General features: G+C 31.0%; 2 protein-coding genes across 3 annotated transcripts; both read right to left on the reverse strand.

Annotated features, from left to right (window-relative positions):
- Positions 1-157: 157 nt before the first annotated feature.
- Positions 158-4,338, reverse strand: LOC106108458 (ovarian-specific serine/threonine-protein kinase Lok-like). The gene is made up of 8 exons (XM_013289623.1): positions 4,009-4,338; positions 3,776-3,905; positions 3,377-3,513; positions 2,712-2,965; positions 2,428-2,631; positions 2,105-2,316; positions 1,745-1,946; positions 158-1,540 (listed from the first exon to the last, which is right to left on the reverse strand). Exons 1-8 carry the CDS (start codon positions 4,193-4,195, stop codon positions 1,274-1,276), a joined length of 1,593 nt encoding a protein of 530 aa, XP_013145077.1. The 5' UTR covers positions 4,196-4,338; the 3' UTR covers positions 158-1,273.
- Positions 4,339-9,009: 4,671 nt separating this feature from the next.
- Positions 9,010-16,794, reverse strand: LOC106108507 (allatostatin). Of its 2 annotated transcripts, none has more exons than XM_013289684.1 (4): positions 16,695-16,794; positions 10,470-10,574; positions 9,971-10,110; positions 9,010-9,289 (listed from the first exon to the last, which is right to left on the reverse strand). In XM_013289684.1, exons 2-4 carry the CDS (start codon positions 10,551-10,553, stop codon positions 9,133-9,135), a joined length of 381 nt encoding a protein of 126 aa, XP_013145138.1. In that variant the 5' UTR covers positions 10,554-10,574; positions 16,695-16,794; the 3' UTR covers positions 9,010-9,132. The 2 variants fall into 2 exon arrangements, with proteins under 2 accessions (XP_013145138.1, XP_013145137.1); XM_013289683.1 differs by having other exon boundaries at positions 9,971-10,113.
- Positions 16,795-21,350: the final 4,556 nt, after the last annotated feature.

Here is a 21,350-nt window from a genome sequence, read left to right on the forward strand (position 1 = left end):
TAAATCAGTCAGATAAAAAAAAGATTTTATTTTAATGCAATTTTTGTCAAAGACTGAATTATTTAAATTTTAATCAATGGGGCGTTTCATTTTGTAAATAATGTAATTTTTAGAAAGGAATTGAAAAAGAAAAACACAATATAATTTATTTTGCAAAATAGTTGTTTTATTGCTTTGACAAGCATGTTTATTCCTATCAAATTGTACAAAACAAACACATGATGCTGAGTACTGCGTGCACAGAACATTATGTCACATCACAAACTAAATACAGCTCCAGCTATAATTTAGTTTATCTATAGTCAAAATTATTATGAGACTTTATAATAAACTATTAAGTACTTTTAACAAATATGTATCCAATTTTGCTTTCCTACTAACATCCAAATTAAAATTGGAAGTGTTAAAAATTTATCATTTCATGTTATCGAATAGCATTTTGGTTATTGTTTTAAATTTTTGGAATTGTTGTTTTATGTGATTGTTATAATGCAATATTTACTTGCTTTGATCCAAAAAATGTTTATACAAAATCTCAAAGTAATGTTCAATTACATTAAGTATCACAAAGTAACAAGGTACATAGCATACAATGCTATATTTCTTATTTACAGTCACATATCTGACAAAATCCCTGATAACAGTTTTGATTGAATTTTAACACAATTACATGGTTTTATTTATTTTATCACATAGAAACACTAATATAAGAAGCTGTAAGTTTACTTATATATTTACACTTGGAACGGTCAATAGTTTATAGCAAGTTACTATTATCTGGAAAAAGTCACATATCTTCAAGTCAAGTTACTATTATCTGAAAAGGTTATAAATTCAACATCACTAAAAATATATTTTTATTATAGTCTGCATAATGACCATCATTCACATTTAATCAACAATCATATAAAAGTGTGTTTCCCGTTGGGACGAAGGATCATTTGGGCCATCGGCCCAACAGGAAACACCCATATAAAACAATATCCATTAATCAACATAAAAAAACTTGGCACAAGTTTCTTAAACAAAGTCATTAAAATTTCTTAAAAATCTAATTAAACATAACATTTAATAATAAGATTGTCGGTGGTAACATTTACAGTTATTAAATGTCATTAAAAATAGACACTTCTGCTTATCCTCTCCGTGTCACATCCAGCACATACTAATAAGCACACTAAAAACACATAACACTAGTTAAAAATCACTTGAAATGGTGGGATAAGGTAGTTTATAAAATCAATATTTGAATAATCAGGTACTACTGTCAGTTTTATTCCGATGAAGAACAACTGTTGGTTGTGCTCGTGTCATCTTGAATCCTCAACGGTTCAACTCTTAACCTCTTTGCGATTGGCTCACACGGTGTACAATTGTCACTCAAGCCTCGTTTCCCCGCTACTGCTACCTTCAGAATAGTCACTTTGTCAGAATTATTGTTTTCTTCGTCAGAATTTTGTGATATTGTCAACTGATTGAAATCTCTCACTTGAGCAGCTTGGACTAAGAGCCTTTCTATTTTCATTAAAGTAACAGGATCCTAAAAGAACGAAATGGTTTAAATCATCACAATTTAAGGAAATATCTATACTTAAGATAAGGCATTGGGAATAAAAATATAGACTTGCACTTGCAGAAAAAAATGGATATAGATTTTTAGCACAGACAGAACATAGTCTGAAAAGGTTCCTCAAGGTTTTTTTAGGTGAGTATGGTTGCTAGTAGGAAATAAAAACATATTTACCTGCATCCAGGTGTGGTTAAGTATTTGGTCGAGAGAGATTCTGTTTTTGACATTAACTGTAAGCATTCTCTTCATGAGCAGTTTGGCCGGCAAACTAATTTTGCTCCAATGCTTGTTTGAATATCTATACTGGCCTCGCAATATCTGATCCCTCAAAGACAACTCTTTGTAATCAGTTGAGAATGGTAAATAACCAACAAGACTGAAACATAACAATTTATTAAGTTAACAGAACACAAAACATCTAAACTGGATTTCATTTAATCTAAACATACTTATAGAGTAAAAATGCCATCAATGTTTTATTAGATCTTTAAATTATTTAACATTTATATAACTAATCTTAAATAAAAAAATTACCAAACAAAAAATATCACTCCCAAGCTCCATACATCCACTTCAGGTCCATAGCAGTTCTGTCCGTTCGCTCGCAACACTTCCGGTGCTAAATATAATGGTGTTCCACACATTGTCTTCATAAAGCTATCTTCACCTACAAATTTGCTGAGTCCAAAGTCAGTTATTTTCACCAGTGTTTCTTCATCTTTACTCTCTAATAGCACATTCTCAGGCTGTAATAGAAATATATTCTTTTATGATACTTAAAAAGTTTAAAAACTACCTAAAATGATATAAATATAAGTTGATTTTTTTCCTGCAGATTTAATAGAAACTGTATTTACCTTAAGGTCTCTGTGAGTGATGCCTTGAGAGTGTAGATATTTAACAGCGACCACCATTTGTCGGAAATAAAACTTTGTTAGTTCCTCTGATAGCTGTCCACATTTAGAGATTCGGTCAAATAATTCTCCACCCTGCATCAGTTCTAAGATAATGTATACAGTATCGCCTGTGTCGAAGACTTCTTCCGTTGATACAATACAAGGCTGGAAAATTCAACACAAAATAAACGAAACATACAAAATATGTAATTTTTTAATTATAGTGTTTTAATTACAATACTCACATGTCTCAATGCCTTCATAATATTAACTTCGTTCATAATTCTCTGTGGATCCGTCAAATTGTTCATTTCTCCATTAGTCAGTCTGCATTTCTTAATTATCTTCATTGCATGTTTTGTGCATTTCGTTTTGTCATACACTAATTTAACCAGACCACAAGCCCCTTGTCCTAATACTCTAGATATGTAATACTTCTTTGATATTTCCTTAGGAACTTTGTCTTGTTCATTCTTCAGTAAGTCTTTATAAATGAATACTGAAACATTATTCTGAATTATTTGCTTAGAACTAAAAACAAATGACTGTTTTTAATGACAAAATTACCTACTTTTTAAATTTGCCAATAAACAAATATTTAATTGAGAACAGTCCCTAGATTGGCATGGTGCAGAATTCAAAAAATGTATGGATCTAATACAAAAGAATAGATGGACAGATAAAAATGGTTGAAACTACAATTTACATAGCTTTTTAAGTTTAATCTTGTAGATGACGGTGATGTTTTAATCTTACTAATATCATAAATGTGCAAGGTTAGTTAACTTAAAGGATATGGATGAAATTTGGCACAGATGTAGAGCATAGTTAGGAACACCCCATGTTGGAGTCATGGGCAAACTAGTATTAAAGATTAACAAAGAACATCTGTAGTCGGAAGTATACTTACTTTTAGCGTTAGGATGAGTAAGTGATATTCTGTCATTGTCATCTAGCACTCTGCTTAATCCTTTGCCAATTGATTTGCCATTGATAAAGGTACCGTTAAATGACAAATCTGTTATTATAGCTGGACTTAATGGCTCCCTGAAATTATAATTGTTATATTAATTTTCTTGTTCAGTAGTATATAATGTGCACCTTACATTCTTTTATTTATTTTGAAAAATGAACTCATGGAAGATCCAGTAAATAGTAAAAGAAAGTCAGTGCCTCTAGATGGTTTTGCTGTAAAGCATAATTCAAACTCTACTGGCTACTGGCAATGGATTTTTCCATAATTTTCTGCAAATTACCTTTTTATCTAGTTTAAGAATGAACTTTACAAATTATTTACAAAAATACTTACGATAAGTTTCTTTTAATGATAAAATGTTGTTTACTAACACTTTTGACTATACTTTCATTAATGATTTCTTTCCTCATAACAAACGTGCAGGTAAAAGATCGTCCGAGCGAAAATTCTGGCTGTATTAAATCTGAAAATTTTATTAAATATTAGTGCCAAGTGTTATGATAAAGTTTGAAGGTAGATTAGAAAGTTGCTACAGCAATCGGTTTTATTTAAAGTTCAATTCTTACCGTAGTACGGAGGATTATCTTTACAAGTGTCCTTCCAACAGTTTTTTTCATTCAAGGATACTTTTGTGGAATAAAGCCGGCCCCAAATTACTGGTATAAAAGATGGAGTATTCGGCTGGCTCCAATCTACTTGCGATTTCTGTGTTTGAGTTTGAGTACACTCTGATTCTTGCAATATTTCATCCATTTTGGCACAACACTTTTAAGAAGTTTACACGAAATTAATACCCCATTAATGTAGATTTAAGTTACTCATTTGTTTAGAGCGGCAAAACAAGTCAACTAACTTTAAAGATTTAGCTGCATTCATTTGATTTGATTCTATTTTACCCGACTTCCGGTTTGTAACTGTCAAAAATATTAGGAGTTGCCGTCATTCTCTGCGAAATTTAAACCACTTTGACATTATTCTTTGAAACGTTTAAATTAGTTTTAATAATAATTAATTACATTTTTCTCTTAGCTTTGATTGCTTCATTCATCATCATGGTATTATTAAAATCATCTATATACGTATTTTTGTTAATAATTTATTTTATTAAAAATATAATGGCACTGTTAAAAAGTCTGGTAAATATAACTGGCCATTAAAACTTTTGACATCATAAAACCATTTAAAAGTATTATTTGAGCTCCATTCTATTTTAGAGTTTCATTGCGATCGGAAAAGGGAACTTTTAATTAACACGAGGAATCAATGCAGTCACGTGTGTGACGGTTCCATCTAGAAATAAGTCCTTACACGTATTATGTAAAAATTGATAAAGGGTTTTTAGTTCTCAATATTATTGTAATATTCATATTCACAATAAATATCCACAGAACTTGAATGATATTTTTGTCATTATTTTTTAACGTGAAATAAAAACACCACCGCAATATAACATTACATACAACCCACAGCTTTATGCTAAGATGTTTTCAACGAATTTTCCCCCTTTTCCGGCACGTTAGTGGGTTGTTAATGTATGAGTAGATGAATGCCTTGTTAGGGCAATCCTTATGAAAACAAATTGCTGTAATTTATTAGGAAAATTCCAATAAAGCTCAGCACTCGCTTTTCTTTCTGTTATACGTAAACAACAAGGCCTTCACCTATAATTCCACGTTCACCTCGATTGCCCTTATTTATTCCTTTATTGGGAACTGAGTTTATGAGAACTGAATATCACCTGATTGCCCAAATTGCTTTGAATATGTTCAACAAAATTGAAAGACTTGTCTTATAGAAAGAAATTTTCATTGTTATTTATTTGTTTCGCATGAAAACAAAACCAAAATCCTATCCTAATAATTAAATGACTCTGGTAGCAGACTTTAATTTCGTAGAACGGCTGAAATCTAATAATTCCTGCGATATCAAAGAGTTTTAAGTATTTTGGAGTTCACTGAAGTAAAAACTTTGTAAGCCCAGTATTTTAAACCATCTTGGAAAATATTTTTGCTAAGTCATTGTAATCAAAATATTCAACTGATTGTATAACAAAAGACTACCAAACATTAAGAAGCTTCTGATCAAATAGTTTACAAGAATAAAATGTTGAGTCACCATTTTGAATTTATCGCAACGATTTTTTTGTTTTTGATTTGTGTCAGTGTTTCCGTCCAGTTGTGGTGGGTACTTTCAAGATTCAACAGGCGTGTTCTCAGCTAGATCGTACATTGTTGCGACAATATTACAGTAGAGGCGACCGAGGTAAGATTTTTAAATTTTAATTCACACCTTAGATTTACTGCGTTAAAGGAGTCTTTATTCCTAATCTATACTATCTGTACTAATATTATAAAGAGGAAAGAATTGTATTTTTGTATTTATTGAAATTACTCAAAAACTACTCGGCCGATTTTAAAAATTATTTCACCGTTAGAAAGGTAATTTATCTGTGAGTAACATAGGCTATATTTTTAATTTCACGCGGGAGAAGACGCGAGCAACAGCTAGTTTCTTAAAAATGAAGTCACTCGTTAAAATATAATTCTTGTTGTTATCACGTTAAATATTAATTATCTGTCCCCTTTTGTTTAATTTTCACTTCCTTCTTCCTTAAAGGTCACAGTAATGTCCGTTTTAAGTTCGAGTAATATTATGTTGGGATCTTTACTGCCGTCGTCCGTAACTAAAGGTCATAAAGGGCTCTGTCACTTCGTTTTGTCTTTATTTATACTCAACTGACGAAAGGGTGATTTTTGCGTGGTTATGTTGGGCATGTATCGTATGTTCCATGGTGGGAAGATAAAAGTTTATGATAATACTGTATGTAAAGGCTGCTGTTCACCTTCTGTTTAACAAAAAAGTCAAACTATACAGCTAAAACTGAATGTGTCTAGCGGGCTTAATATTTAAATACACATAACAGTACTATTGTTAATTAGCAGGGATTTACAGTCGAGATAAGCTTCTAGTGGGTAACAAACATAAAAGATTTTGTTATTTTTTCCAGTGTAAATTTTAAAAAAAGTAACGATACCGAGTAGCAAATTTGTTTAAAATTATCAGTTAACGTTACCCGGTATTTAATCCCATGAGTTTAACGATTTTCGACCTTTTTCCGGGTTGCAAAATATTAAATTACATCATGGTTATTTTAAATTTGCGATCATGTTTTTTCAGCGAGATATTGAATGCGTCGTATACGTTTAATATTTCTTTTAATTATTTTTTTAACTTGAAAGTAAATATAATTAATGATTAAAACCGAATTAAACGCCTAGGTATTCTATCTAGTCACGAAATAATCATATTTATTTACTAGCTTTCGCCCGCGACTCCGTCCGCGTAGAATTAAAATAAAAAAAGCCTATGTGCTCTTCCAGACTATCTTCTACATCTTTACCAAATTTTTATCGAAATCAGCTGTTTAGTATACCAACTCAAACAAACATCCATATAAACTTTCGCATTTCTTTTATTAGTATGGTATTTGGTTTTCATCTATGATAAATAAAGTCTACGATATTATTTAAATAAAGTATAAGTCAAAGTCGGTACTGATAAACAACTTATTTATTGGATCGGTCAAAGCAATTAGGTTATCTCGTTCAAAGGGAGGAAAACGATACACGTGAACACACACAAGGAAGCAATTGTGATTTTATTCGTTCAAGTAAGTCCATTCAAAGAATCCCCTTTATCACTTTTTACGATAACATTTGGACATTTTCTGTATAAAATTCCTATTATGTTAAACATATATTATTAAATCACTTTAATTTTTTTTAAACAATGTAATGTAGTTTTAAGACATTCACGTGTAAAACTGTAATAAAAATAATAGGCATATGACTTGCGTTCTTCAGAGAATTGACCAGTTGTTGTTTCCACTGTCATAGAACTCGTACAACAACATATTTACCAAACTAAATACATATTAAGGTGCCTATGTATAGCCGTGCGTATAAGGTAATGCCCCATTTGAGTTCCGTCTAATTTATATGCGTATTTTAGCGAAAATGTTTAATATTCTATTACCATCGCCGCGGGTGGATAACTTCCATACACCACTTAAGCGTTAAAACCGAGGCTTAAACCGATTCCCATAATATACATAACTTTTTCCATAATGTTTATATTTCACATTTAAATGTTATCTTCAAATTTCGTTTGTTTTGTATTGTTTATGTTCGTAACATTATACGGTAAGGTTTTATTATTGTATATCCTTGCCAAGGGCTCTTTTAGGTATTTACACCAAACAAAATATACAAATTATTTATGCGGATATTACTTGTTACTGGCAGTATTAATTTATTCTTCCAAGCCTTTAGAAGTTAGTAGTTACCGATAAGAAAAATTGTTTTTTTTTAATATCCAGTAAAGAGAAATATTAATTAAGTCCATATTGAAATGTAATTAGTGTGAATAAACATTGCGAGCAGCTCGAAGTGGAATTGGAAAATGCTTTACACTGAATGTATCGGAACGGATATTTGTTTCGCAAATGTTTCGCACGTCGTCTATTTGCCGATCGTAGAAGCAACGTCGCCCAGAGCTTCACGCTAATGGAAATTTACTCTTCATTTGCCTTTAAATTGTAAAATTTTACATTGACTTTTTAATTACGTCCTAATATTACTAAACTTGAAAATGTTACTACTTGAAGAATTATGTTATCTCGTTTTCTAATTCTTGAATTTGCATTTTATATTTTTCTTATAACTCTGGATTTATTCCAGTTCTTGGGAGTAAAAAATAATAAAACTGCATAGACGTAAATCAATTCTATTCAAATTACCTCGACCGGTCTCATCTTGGCTAAGCTTTTAATGCTTTTGTGTTACGTTCAAGAAGCTTTCTAACAATTTTGCTTGAATTTGTTTTACAAACAAGATGTTGTGCTTTAGAAATTTAAAGAAAGCAAAGAGACAAAACAAAGCTCTTCTATCTATAATGTAGGAACAAGACGTTGATTTATAGAAAAAAACATCTTTAAAAAAATGTGAAAATTAGAATTATTTATGTTTAATTATGATTATACTGAAATTCGGCAACAGGCAAGATGATTATGTACTCTCTTTTCAGTATATCATCGTAGCTATTCCGATATTTTAAACCTACTTGTCTCGTATTACTTCGGAAATTTAGGAAACATATGAAATTTCTTTAATCGGCTTTTCTTAGTAAATAACCACCTTTTACGTTGTCATTGGCTATTTTGCAATTCTATGAAAAAAGATAATGGCTCTTATTATTTTTCAGACAAATAAATAAAATAAATCAAATGCAATACATTAATTAAAACAGTTATATGCTTGGCGCATTTAAAAACTTGTCTTGTTTTTTGTTTATTTAATTTAATGTGGCCTCGAATTCTAAATTATTAAACAGTTATTAGAACGAGATAAATAAGCAGACAGTTTTAATAAACTTTAAGTTGAATTTATTCATTATCTTAAATTTTATTCACAATTATGTTAATGGTTTTTAAATAAAATTTTACAAATATGTTAATAATTAAAAACACATGTATTGAGTAAATTTAATCGATAGATATATAAAATACATATTTGGGAAGTGGGTTTTCAGGGAAATATTTCAATTTCATAAACAATTTCTGTATTTAATCTTAATTACAACAATGGATAGCGTAAGTCATTCGGAGGCGGGCGAAGGGTTAGTCGCGATGTTTACTTGCGGAAGCAGGAGATTGGATTGAAGTAGCATTGACGGAAGCGGACCTGCCTCTTGTCGGCGCGCCACTGCCTCGCCAGTCGCCCGTCCATAGCGCGCACACCCCAGCCTCGGCTTTCATTCTGGGGCCAGGAACGTCCAACCCGGGTCAGTCTAGATGACAAAGAACATAGATATGTTTAGTAGAAACACCACTTAGCGATTACAACTACTACCTTAAGATGTGTCTCGGTAAAGCTCTACTACAAAAGAACGTTTACTTTAGTCCAGGGATCGCGAACCAATGGCACACTTAACCAATGGTTCGCATTTTTTGGTACCTCTGTTCACAAATTCATTATGCAGTACAAAAAAGCATGAAGTAGATATTATATAAGTACTATAATACGCTATGTAATGTTCCTAATGATCAGAAAGTCAAAATTATTTGATGGCACTCTATGATCTTGTTACACATTTCTTTAGGATACTGGCAAGTCAATATGTAAAGGTTTGCCACCCCTGCTGTCGATTATCTTTGGGTTCATAGATACAACATTGTTCATCATTGATTATTAACGATACTCCTTAAAGTATCTAAATAACAACATTTATTTAATAATGACATTCTGTATTTATTCTCCTCGCGTTGTTTTTAACCACTTCGTAGAATACAGGAAGACTTTAAGCTATCACGCTTGAATAAATTAAAATACTTTTACAACATCGAATAAATTAGCCTTGTCAAAGTTGAAGCTTCTCCACTTTAGATTTAATTAATAATTAAAAAGTAATTTAGTTGGCTTACACCTTCCCCTATTTATAAAGCAAAAATGGTTTTATGATTTATGTGACCTTTCCTCGGCGTCGAGTTGAAGCAACAATTTGCGTAGTGCAGCCGCTGTGATGGGGTCCCAGGGCGCGGCCATGTCAGCCATGTCAACCGCCTCCGGTCGACTCACTAGAGCGTTCTCAGACTGTTCCTCTTCGGATTCCTGCTAAATATTATTGTCAACTAAAATTACCCGAAAGAAAAAATATAAAAAGATTTCAAATCTTACTTCTTAACGAAATTTTAGATTTATGAATGGATTTATGTTTGTTAACATATAAACGGCTTGACAGATCTCGAGAAATTCGGCATAGATATAGACGAAAGTCTAGAAGAACAAATAGGCTATATATATATTAAGTATTTTTTTATTCCGTGCTGGAGAAGCCATGGGCAAAACCTAGTTAACTATTACGATTGTCTTTTGTTCTATTTTCTTATATTCCTAGATGTAAGTGTTGCAATGTCCACATGAGAGATTTTCTCTTTTTCCCGTCAGGCGAGTATATGTTCATGGTTTACCAGTGGTACGACGCTGGCTGTCGCGAAGAACAAAGCGCAGCTGACGATGAGGAAGAACATGTTATAAGTTGCGCCGGAATTCATGGTTGACGTTTGTGATCCGCCCTGTAAAGAATTACGGTTATAAATACTGAATAATTTCCTTAAGTTATGCTGGTTTTTTGTTATGGATATGGTATATAAATGATTTAATTTAAGACCCTTAGTTTTTCATTAAACTAATAGTTTGTGCCAGCACTATAATTTTAACAGTAATATGTTTGAGATAGTCGTTAGCCTCTGCGTACATTGTTATCTGATGTTTAGTATAACCGGGCTATTTCAAATAATCTGTCAGCTTCGTTAAACTGACAACTCAAAAGGTTCACATAAACCTTTAGGCACATATGAATAAACACATTAAGTCTGAAACATATCTGTGTTCTAGAAATATTCCTCTTCTGTAGTAATAATAAAATATAGTTATTTATCGTACAAGTATGCAATTTTATTAAGTAATGTCTACAAGTGAACTTTCACTTTGCAGTAACATTAAACAGAACCTCATAGTTATACTTCCATTAAGAAAATGTCTACGATATTTCTTTTTTATCTTCTATATCTATACATATAATAAAATTGGAGTGTCTGTAACATCAAAAAACAAATCCTGATTTCGGAAGATGATTTATTTGCGTTGCTGATAATGATAATCGCATTTGAAATTTTTTGTCTGTGTCGCGTTTGTTCCAATCTCCGAATCGGCTGGGCCGATTTCGACAGGACTTTCACTAAAGGGTAGCTGACATAGACGGTATATTATAGGCTACTTTTTTATCTTAACATTTCACGGACGAAGTCGCGGGCAACAGCTAGTTGTATAAATAAATGTAAGTCTAACTATGCTCACTTCCCAGTCTTTTGTTTGCGTATATCATTTGTTATTTAATACTGTGATATTTTGTATCAGTGGAATTTCGCACTCACATTCTCGTAATCAAACGCAAGTTATACTTACGAGAAAATATTAGTGAATTAAGACTTTTATATTTCGGTTTATTAGAAAATATGAATGTTAACATAACTAAAATTCTATTAGCAGGGCCGTTGTTAAAATAACTTCTGTATAATTTTCAATAATACGATTAATTTATTTAGTAGACACATCGACCATTCATTAAAGCAAATTTAAATGATGTTGTTTTAACATTAAATATTTATGAAACGAATAATGAAATGGAGTTATTTTGCAAATATACAGTTTTATATGGTTTTTGATTATGTTTCTTTTAGGAATAGTAAAGCGAGATATCTTTCGGTAGTTTTTTTTAGGTTATTTTTAATCGGAGTTAACTATTAGTTGAGATTCAAAGTGATTATTAATTTCCTGTGCTGAGCCGTGAACGACATTTAACCGATGTGCAGTGAACGGAGTGAACGGTATGCCTTTGGCGTTGTAATTAACTACCACCAACACTGACTCGTCAACACAAGCTAAAATTAATATTTGTGTTATCTTTTAACGATCATATTTTAATTATATTTCGTATTATATAAAAGAAAATTGAAAGTTTAAATATTCATATTTACTTAAATTGTAGGTACTTTATAAACACTGACAAAAAATTTAAAGCTGTGTGAACTTTGACAATTGCGGGTATTAGAATGAAATCAGAATAGTTCACTCTATAACTTAATCTAATTCTTAGTTAGTAAAAAAAAATAGGATTTTTATTGCCACAAAAAAAACTACATAAACATTTAATACACAAAACCTTAGAGCTAACATAAAAAAAGAGAGAGAAATGTATCAAAAGGTGGAAAGCTCAGCTAATGCAGGGACGGCGCAGGCCGTTACTGCGCTGGTTTTCAGCTGGCCCCTTTACACATTAGTATTAAAACACTAAGTTATGTCGTGTGTAGTGTAGTTTTGAAAAACACACTTGAAGGTAATCTTTTTATCAGTATTTAAAAGGTATAAATTTTACTAGAGTTTTGCATTGCATAAAAGGCTTCGAAAACCTTTGTAAATACAGCATAATGCATAAAAATAATCAAAGGGGTATGAAACTAAAAAAAATCCTGACAATCTTTAATGTTTTCTGTGGACTCATTAGTTGAAATGGTCGACTCGGCAAAAAGCTCGCTTACAATAGAACGTGTAATAAGCCGTGTAGGTAGCATTTTAATCACAAGGGTAGGTATCTGCGGTCGACATTAAATGAAGTATACGATTTGTTTTTCTATTTTAATCTCTTTGAATGAGACCGATATGTCAGGTACATGTGGAACTTCTTTGTGACATATTTTTAATTACATTTTTTATAAGAGACAGTGATAAATCGAACCTTATTACCGAACAATAGATTGTAATTTTTATTACGCGATATGATACAACTATATGTGCCAATGTACAGAAAAGGATACATTTTAAATATGATAAAAAAGTTGTAATTAAAACAATAACATAAATTAACATAACAGTTTTGTAATTCTCTACTAATTTGCGTCTGTCACAAAGTTGTATTAAGGCTTTCACCTAATTCTTTTTGTTTCACTAATATGGATGTTTTTTAATTTTCTTATCTAATTACTAAATTTATGTATTACTCGTTAAATTGAAAACTAAAGTTTTATCGATAGAGTTATATGGGTTTTAATTTAATAAAAGTTTTAGTGAAATGCACCCTCGTTAGCGGAACTTTATTCTAGTTTGTTGTATTAACCGCCAAGTTATGATAATCTCTTATGTGGTTTTTAAATATTAGATATATTTTTTTTACTATTAATGATTTTTTAATGCGTTAAAAATATGTTAATTTCGATTGTTAATTAACTTTTACAATATTTAATAGCTCTTGTAACCTAAAAGTTTCTAAACGATTTAAACGTATATAACTATGAAAAGCATAAAAATTATTTTGTATAAAAAGCTTTTGATTTAAATTCCACTATGTTAAAATATTCAACCGATTGACTATGCGAAACCAATAAGCCGTAATTAGTACACCTCTAACAAAACAATATTGCAAATCCAGAACAAAGGTAAATTGTTAATTCGTTTATTTGTGTTGAGATTGTTTTTTCTTAGTACACATAGACTAAGTTTTCACATAATTCTTAACTTCACAATTCACCAATACTAGGTGATAATCATCGCTTCAATGACTGTAGTTTTTTTTAAATATGGCGTTAAACTATAGATGTTGTTATAGATAATGTATGGAATAAAATAGACGAAGCCTGGACAGGTTATTAGCTTGATAAAAAATAGGTATTTCTGATATATTAAACGGAATAATGTTTATATGGATGGGTAAAAGGTATTCTGACGTCGTGATACCCACGGGGTTTGTATCGCAACACACACTGAATCTTGTGACGTTGGAAATCGCCTTGACAAATAATTGCCTTTGGATGTTATTTGTTATTAACTCTATCCTTTTGAACTGCATTAACTAAATTGTCATTATATTGATAAAAAAGAGAGTTTCTATAAATTTCCACAAGTTTCCTGAATTCATTTATTTATGGTAACACCATAAGTTACAGTGCCAGTTTTAGCGCCATCAGCGCCCTGGATCCAGAAAACTGTTAGAACAGTTAAAAACCGTTTTCTAGAGCACCTCCTTTTTTACCATGCGTTGGGGTGGGGCGTTAACAGAGTTAAAACATACATGAGTATAATTCGCTGACCTGCCGCGCCCGTTTCTTTCTAGCGCCCAGGGCGGTCACCGGACCGCTCACTACACTAACGCCGGTTCTGATGAGCTTGAGTTTATATAATCCGACAGGATTGTGATATCAAGGGATAAAGTCGACTAACTGATAACAAACAGGTAATGAAATTTGTTTGTCAACAAAGATATTCATATTATCCCAAAATCGATATACACAATTTGCCTGATTGTACCTTACCCTGAAGTTAATTCAACCGGATAATCTTATACGATGTGTTATTAATATGCGTAATCGTTCAAGTTGAACGAATGATGACATAAAGTAACAAGCTTACGTCTCGTCCTACTTAAAAGTCGATCACGATGCATAAACCCTAGCCGTAAGCTTTTAACGACGCGCTTTCAAACTGCTATAAGGGAAGTGGCTAAAGGGTTGGCTAGTGGAGAGTTAACATAATTGAATTTATATCCCGTAATCCCATTCACAAAACTGGTCCCCAAAAGGGGTTTATTAGGAAAAAAACTATCTTATTTAGAAATAAGTTCATTACTTTTTTCTTAACAAAATTGGTGTTTCAGCTTGTATTTTTATTAAGCTTGTTTCTATTAAAAAGTCGCATTTATCTACCTATTTAATAATATTTGTTAGTAGTATGTATTTCAATATAAGATCTTGTAAGAAACCATTTGTCATTTGTTCGCATAGATTTATAAAAAAGTAAATTCCAATATTTTTTAACTAATTAATGCTGAAGAAGAATAAATGAACTTAAATCGTAAAGTACATAATTGTGAACATGTCACAAAATGTTTTGCACATTATCGAAAAATATAAACAAGTCTTTTACATTTTCCGCATCGCTTACCGATTACAAAATATATTCATGATATTTTATTTTTCCTCTTTTCTCCAATAACGGGAAAATCTGATAACGTCAATAAGTATTTTCATTAAAGGCATTAAGACACTTCGGTTTCGCGCGGCTGGTAGAAATCTCATAAAAATAAATTCAATTTTTAAAATGTTCCCTTTCAACGAATTATGCGTAACATGTTTGTTTGGGATTTCATACTTTACAATTACGATGAGTGGGTTTTATGCTTTTGTTTTCACAGAAATATATCTTACTTTTTACCAATATTATTATAAACACGAAAGTTTAGATGGTTGTTTCTTTTTGGCGTAATTTATGGTGTTTAGGGACTATAAATAAACAGTGTATTTCTGAACCTCAGTGTTAAAAATTCATTAAATTTTACCTTTTCGCGGCTTACGCTGGCTAAACCGTTAGAGGTATATGAAAATGATGTATCAAAGAATTGTAGACCTCAAAAAGGTCTACAGAAAAGTCCGCGATCATATATATCTATCTTTAACGGTTTACTTCTAATAATTACTTTAGAATTAAAAAAAAAATGTTTTTGCGGCGTCGATTTCTTGGTTTTAATATTCATCCGTATCCAAATAAATGTGTTTGTTGTCAAGAGAATTTAATGTATCATCCACAGTATTTAAATTGGACAAACAATAAGGGAAAAATTAGTGGGCTTAGAAATGTCTTACATAGACATTTTTCTTACTGTATAAAGGTTGAAATAAAAGGCGAACGTAAGTTTTGTACACTTAAACACGACACGGATGAAATGGTGGGCACCAGGCAGTTTAGTGATATTATAAATAATATTACAAAATCTTCCTGTATTCGTAATATCAACCTCAAAGACAGTGGAAATCCTTGAAGAATTTACATAAACATAACAAGTTTTCTCATAAAGGTACTCGTTTTATGCGACACCGGGTATCTTAAACTTTATTTTATGCTGTATAGAGTTTCCGAGGCGGGTTCAGTTTTGTTGCATATCAGGTTAATTTATATCAAAAGTTTTAAATAAAATTAAATTAAATGATAATTAAGAATTTACTTAAGTCGCGTTTTGGTCGGAATACGTCGTAAATCGTAATCAATGGTTATTTAAAAAAATAGTCAAATTTCAAGTAAATCCCTTCACGCAATTACCTTTAAAAGGGGTTTAAAGTTATCGCTTCACGTATATGAAGCTTTATAAATTGGCCATGATTAGACTATAGTCGATCACTCTCTCCTAACGGGGATTGTAATTTAATTTGTGGATCGATAGAAATAAAATTAATAAATATCGTTCCCATATTATCTTAATATTTTCATTATGCGGTCGATCCGTGATATTGTTTTGATTCCTTACTAAATTAGGTATTCATAGGGGTTGTTATTGTTCAATTTTAGTTCGAGAATTATTTCCGATTGTACAATCTATCATTTGAATTGAGATGATAGCTTTTAAAGTATTAATTAATAGCGCAATCATAAATCAATAAATTCTTTTAATAAAATTAAAAAAAAGACTTTTTTCAACTTTGTCAATCAACAGTTCGGGCTAAAAACGAATTTAAAAAAGGATGAAGTAATTGGGCGCAAACCTATTGCGAAAATCTTGATGTTAACTTTAAAATCTGAAGTAATATTTATATATTGCTATAAAATAATATGTAAAAAACACACACACAAAAAAAAGTTTACTAACTTACCGTAACAATTCACTTCTCCAATCGAGTAATTTAAAGTAAATTCGTTAAATCACTGTAACGGTTGTCTGATCGAGCTCTTACTTCCGTGTTACCCCTTGATGGTTTTTGAAAGCAAATGAGAGCTAGGGGATGTTCCGCGCGGTTATATAGTGCCTTGGCCGCCGTGTCCTCGCTGCGTAGGTGCCGTAGCGCGTAGCTACGAAGCCGCTGCGATCCGAGCGATATTGTACATGTCCCTATATACATGCAAATATTAATCTTTCACGTTATTCATCGTGCATCTTCAAGAATGACATCTCAATTTCACATGTAACCATAATTTTATAAGACTTGCGTGACGTTGGTTTAATTAATCGTAGACACTTTATGTAGATGCTCGTTCATGTTTTGATTTAGCGTAGATATAATATGAAATAAGTGTTTTGACATGCAATAGGTTGTTGAAGTTTGAACTATGGATTTTAAGTTTGTTTGAATTTACCTCGCTTAAAGTTTTTAAAGAATAATTGTGGATCGACACATTACTGAAACGGTAATTTACCTGCGTTTAAAAGTGGGTGTATTTCTAATCATAAAAAATAATTTATTAACTTAACCTTATGTTTTGTCAGGATTTAAAAATTGTATTCGTAACATTAGGTAGACGCAATACTTTAAGTAAGTACTTGCAAATTTCATAACATCTGATGTCTTGTATTTTTATTTCAAACTTCGCTCTCACATCTGTTCACGCTGAGTACGATCTTGTTAATGCTGATGCCTTAATTATTTTGGAAAAAGATCTATTACAAAACAGCTGTAACTGTGAAATCATTAATTTTCACAAAAACTTGTCCTATTTCGTAATCGGCGCTTATGTTTTTTTCTTTTTATCAATCCATATCTGATCATTGAATATTCATAGTAAATTATAATAGGATTGTATTTGTGTATTTTACTGAACAAGGAAAAAAACTAAAGTTATCGATACAATGTCCAGTCCCCCCATGACGAGCTGATAATGTTCAATAATAATTTGTGAGTGATAACAAACGATTATGCTTTAGCAAACATAGCCATGATAAAAATGACAAATTAATGCGATATTATTGCTTTCTACTAAGCCCTCGCCACTGGAAAAAGGAAAATGTACACAATAATTGTTTCCAGGAAACTGTAGTATTAAAACAAAGGAGAGAAAAGATTTTATTGCAGAATAAAATTAAAAATGGAACTACTGTTATTTATCTTCTTCTATCTTCTATCTGTAAAAATATTTCAATGCTAACAGTTATAGTTTAAGTAAGACAACTTGGAAATCTATATTATTTGCTAACACAACATTTTTATATTCATTTAAAAATAATTGGTTATATTGTGGCTCACATTCTTATGTGTACATTATTTTATAATATTTCTATTCGGATACTTAACACAGATAGTATATTTATAATAGAGGATTGCCACATTTTATAAGAAAACAAAAATACACTCTTTGTAAAGAGCATATTCTTTTAATAAACTGCTTAACCCGATAAGAAGCTCTTAGTGCTTATTATATTTTAAAGAATGATTTTTTTTTTGAAAACCGTCACAGAAAAAAAAAACATCTGATAAGGTTTAACGTTTGCAAAGAACAAACTATAAATTGTCGTAATTCAAAAAAAAGATTATGAGCCGTCTTCACTCGTACACCACGAATGTCGATTAAAAGGTAGCAAATCCAGATTAATATATTATATATAGCGTTTTTTAAGATGTGATGTATGGAATTTAACTATACACGTTTAAAAAAATCTGTTTACTTAAAAAAAAGTACATTATTTTAATCTTTCACTTGTTTTTCCAAAGATTATTTTTCTAAGGTTAAATTTCTAAATGTTGTAATAGTTGAAACTGGTTATTAACGTAATTTAATTATAATTTTTCCACAAAAATGTCTAATTCACATACTAACTCAACATTAACATTTTTACAACAATTAAAATATTTATAAAACGAATAACATGAATTGTATAACATTAACATACGGTTTCTCGGCACATTTAATTTTCCCATTAAAATAAATAGAGCTCGTAGCCCTAAAGTAAACAAAACAAAACTTTCTACGAGCCATTATTTTTTCTAATTTGCATAGAGTTGGCGTTGATTATAACTGTTTAGTTATAATATTACTTCTATATACATTATTTTACTAATAGTAAAATATGAAATTTAGATGTATAGATGAATGGAAGGATGTTTGTTCGAGTTTGTAACCTAAACTGCTGAACAGATATCAAAATTTGGCATAAATGTAGAGGATAATCTGGAAAAACACGGGCTACTTCTTTTTTTTTTTTTTTAATTTAACAAGGTCACAAGCGAAAGCTATTAGTATATGAAACATCTAAACAAATTACAAATTAACATTTGTATTTAAATAGTATCCGAAAAACAATTGTGTTAAACCATTTATTATGTGCTTTATCAGAAAGATTTATAAAAAGTAAGTAAATTGCTACAGTTAATCTTACTTTTTAATAATATTATTAAGGCGAGAATTTGGATCCAGAGAGAGTTTGTTACTATGCATGGGGTTACAGCTCTAGACCAGCTAAACGGATTTGGATGATATGGTCTACTGTCTGAAAGGCTCACATAGACTAATTCGGTTTTTATGTTAATTATTCGCGGAGTTGCAGGCAATAGATAGTATTTCAAGTAATGAACTTTAATTTGATATTAACATCATGTGACTGGTATTAGATTCAGAAAGTCCAGTAACATGAGTTGTATTCCTCAAGCAAATTTTCATATTTCAGTTCATCGACACGCGGTCTTTGACTTTCATTAAAATCTTGCGACACCGCGGAAATCGTTTAGACATATTTTATAATGATGTTTCTCTTGCGGATGGGTTTTAATTAGAAAAGCTTTTTATGTACTTACGCTTACCGATTTTTAATTTCATAAACGAGTGACTAGATTTTATTGGCTAAGTTTTTTTAAGGGAAGGTTATTGAAGTTATAAATAAATATTGGCTTATTATATAAATAGGTACTGTTGAAAGGAAAAACGAGTTTTATTCGGAAAATCTGAACAAGATAGATGTTGTGGTCTAAAGAAGCAAAGTAATACCGCAATAAATATTAACAGAACACAAATTGTTTTGTTTTATAAAAATATCGTATTAAAGTGATCCTGTTTTTCTTCTTTAGTATTGTATAAGTTAACAAATTCAAATAGTGTTTTTTTAAAGTTTTAAAAATTTTAATATCAGTCCAAAAAGATTCCCTTTCTAATTAATATTAAACCGTGCATGTTCGTTGGATAACAAGAAACAACATTGCATTAATATGTAAGTACATTGTTTAAAACATACATTTTGTCAAGCATTCAATATTTCATATAAGGTTAGAGAGCGAGGTGGCGCCACATTTGTAAACGTCAATAAAACTTAACAATACATTTTATAAAGCAACCGCTATAATTTATAATGGATACCTAAGTGCTTTAAAAGGGGGTGCGTTGCGAGCGCCTGTACGTATCCATTTGCTTTTTAACACAGTTTTTATGTCCATTAAAATAAGTTATACTAAAACTATATATTACATTTAACTATGCTTAAGGCATATTGAAGAAGAAGAATCGTAGGCTGAATGCAAAAAGAAACATATTTTCTTTGAACAATTTACAATCCTGATCATAACATTGTTCGTAGCACTGTAGTTGTAGTACTATTCGTAGATTTATTCGTAGCACTATAGCACTAATTGGTAATGCATGTATTTCTATCAAAGATATGAATATTATTTCGTCGTATAAACATATATGAGTGTTAACTTAAGCCATCCTTCTCGTTCTCTTTGATAAATCCGAGATATGTCATTACGTATCTCTAAAACAGGTTAACTGTACTCGATGATACACTGTAGGCACTGAAAAAACTAATAGACGGCTTACGTTTTTTGTTTTAATTCCACCAGTGAAATCGCATGCAAAAAGTAGTTACAGATAATTTAAGTTTAAAAACCCTATTAACGCCAACAATCCGTGGTATGATTTATCGAACTTAATGGTTAGTTAAGTAGCACTTACAGTGGTCGTAATGAATTATTGCCGATAAAAGCTAAACGCATATGGCCATAAATCTATTGAGAAAAGAGGTGTGTTATTTATTACCACAACGATGTATTCGCGGCAGTGTTAATATACTGCGATTAACAAAATTCCAATGTCATTAATAATGTATACCATTACTGTTATTGGTCGTGATTACTATTAATAGGAAATTGGTGTTGCCATAAGTGAGTGTTGATTAACACTATTATCCGTATTAATAAAATAATGCATTTTCATTGTTCAACAAATGTCATGTTACAATTGCCACCAAATTGTAGGTTATAGGTAAAGTGAATTACAAAAAATACAGTAGCAATGGAATTTTACACTAACATTTTCTTTATTAAAATATCTAGAGCCGATTATGTAAATTGTTGATAACGTTTTGATAGACCACAAATATATCGTCAAGGGAGTTAATGCCAATTAAGATCCGAAGGTCACTTTTAGAATCACGCAATCAAGTACAAAACTACAGTAGCGTAAACCAATATAAGTTGAGAAGGCAAATAGGCCTCCCCAGGTATCGTGCTAAATATTTACTTCACATATAGCTACTCTATTGGTTTCTG

The sequence above is a fragment of the Papilio polytes genome, unplaced genomic scaffold (genome assembly GCF_000836215.1).
Source record: "Papilio polytes unplaced genomic scaffold, Ppol_1.0 DF821511.1, whole genome shotgun sequence".
In the NCBI taxonomy this organism is placed as follows: domain Eukaryota; kingdom Metazoa; phylum Arthropoda; class Insecta; order Lepidoptera; family Papilionidae; genus Papilio; species Papilio polytes.

Excerpts from the sequence above, each read along its gene's own strand:
- LOC106108458 (XM_013289623.1), bottom strand. The coding sequence starts at position 4,195 with ATGGATGAAATATTGCAAGAATCAGAGTGTACTCAAACTCAAACACAG. Across the intron at positions 3,906-4,008 it reads AGATAATCCTCCGTACTACG|ATTTAATACAGCCAGAATTT; the intron begins GTAAGAATTGAA and ends TAAAATTTTCAG. Across the intron at positions 1,947-2,104 it reads GGAGTGATATTTTTTGTTTG|TCTTGTTGGTTATTTACCAT; the intron begins GTAATTTTTTTA and ends GTTATGTTTCAG.
- LOC106108507 (XM_013289683.1), bottom strand. The coding sequence starts at position 10,553 with ATGAATTCCGGCGCAACTTATAACATGTTCTTCCTCATCGTCAGCTGC. Across the intron at positions 10,114-10,469 it reads CAGCCAGCGTCGTACCACTG|CAGGAATCCGAAGAGGAACA; the intron begins GTAAACCATGAA and ends AATAATATTTAG. Across the intron at positions 9,290-9,970 it reads CAACTCGACGCCGAGGAAAG|ACTGACCCGGGTTGGACGTT; the intron begins GTCACATAAATC and ends TTTGTCATCTAG.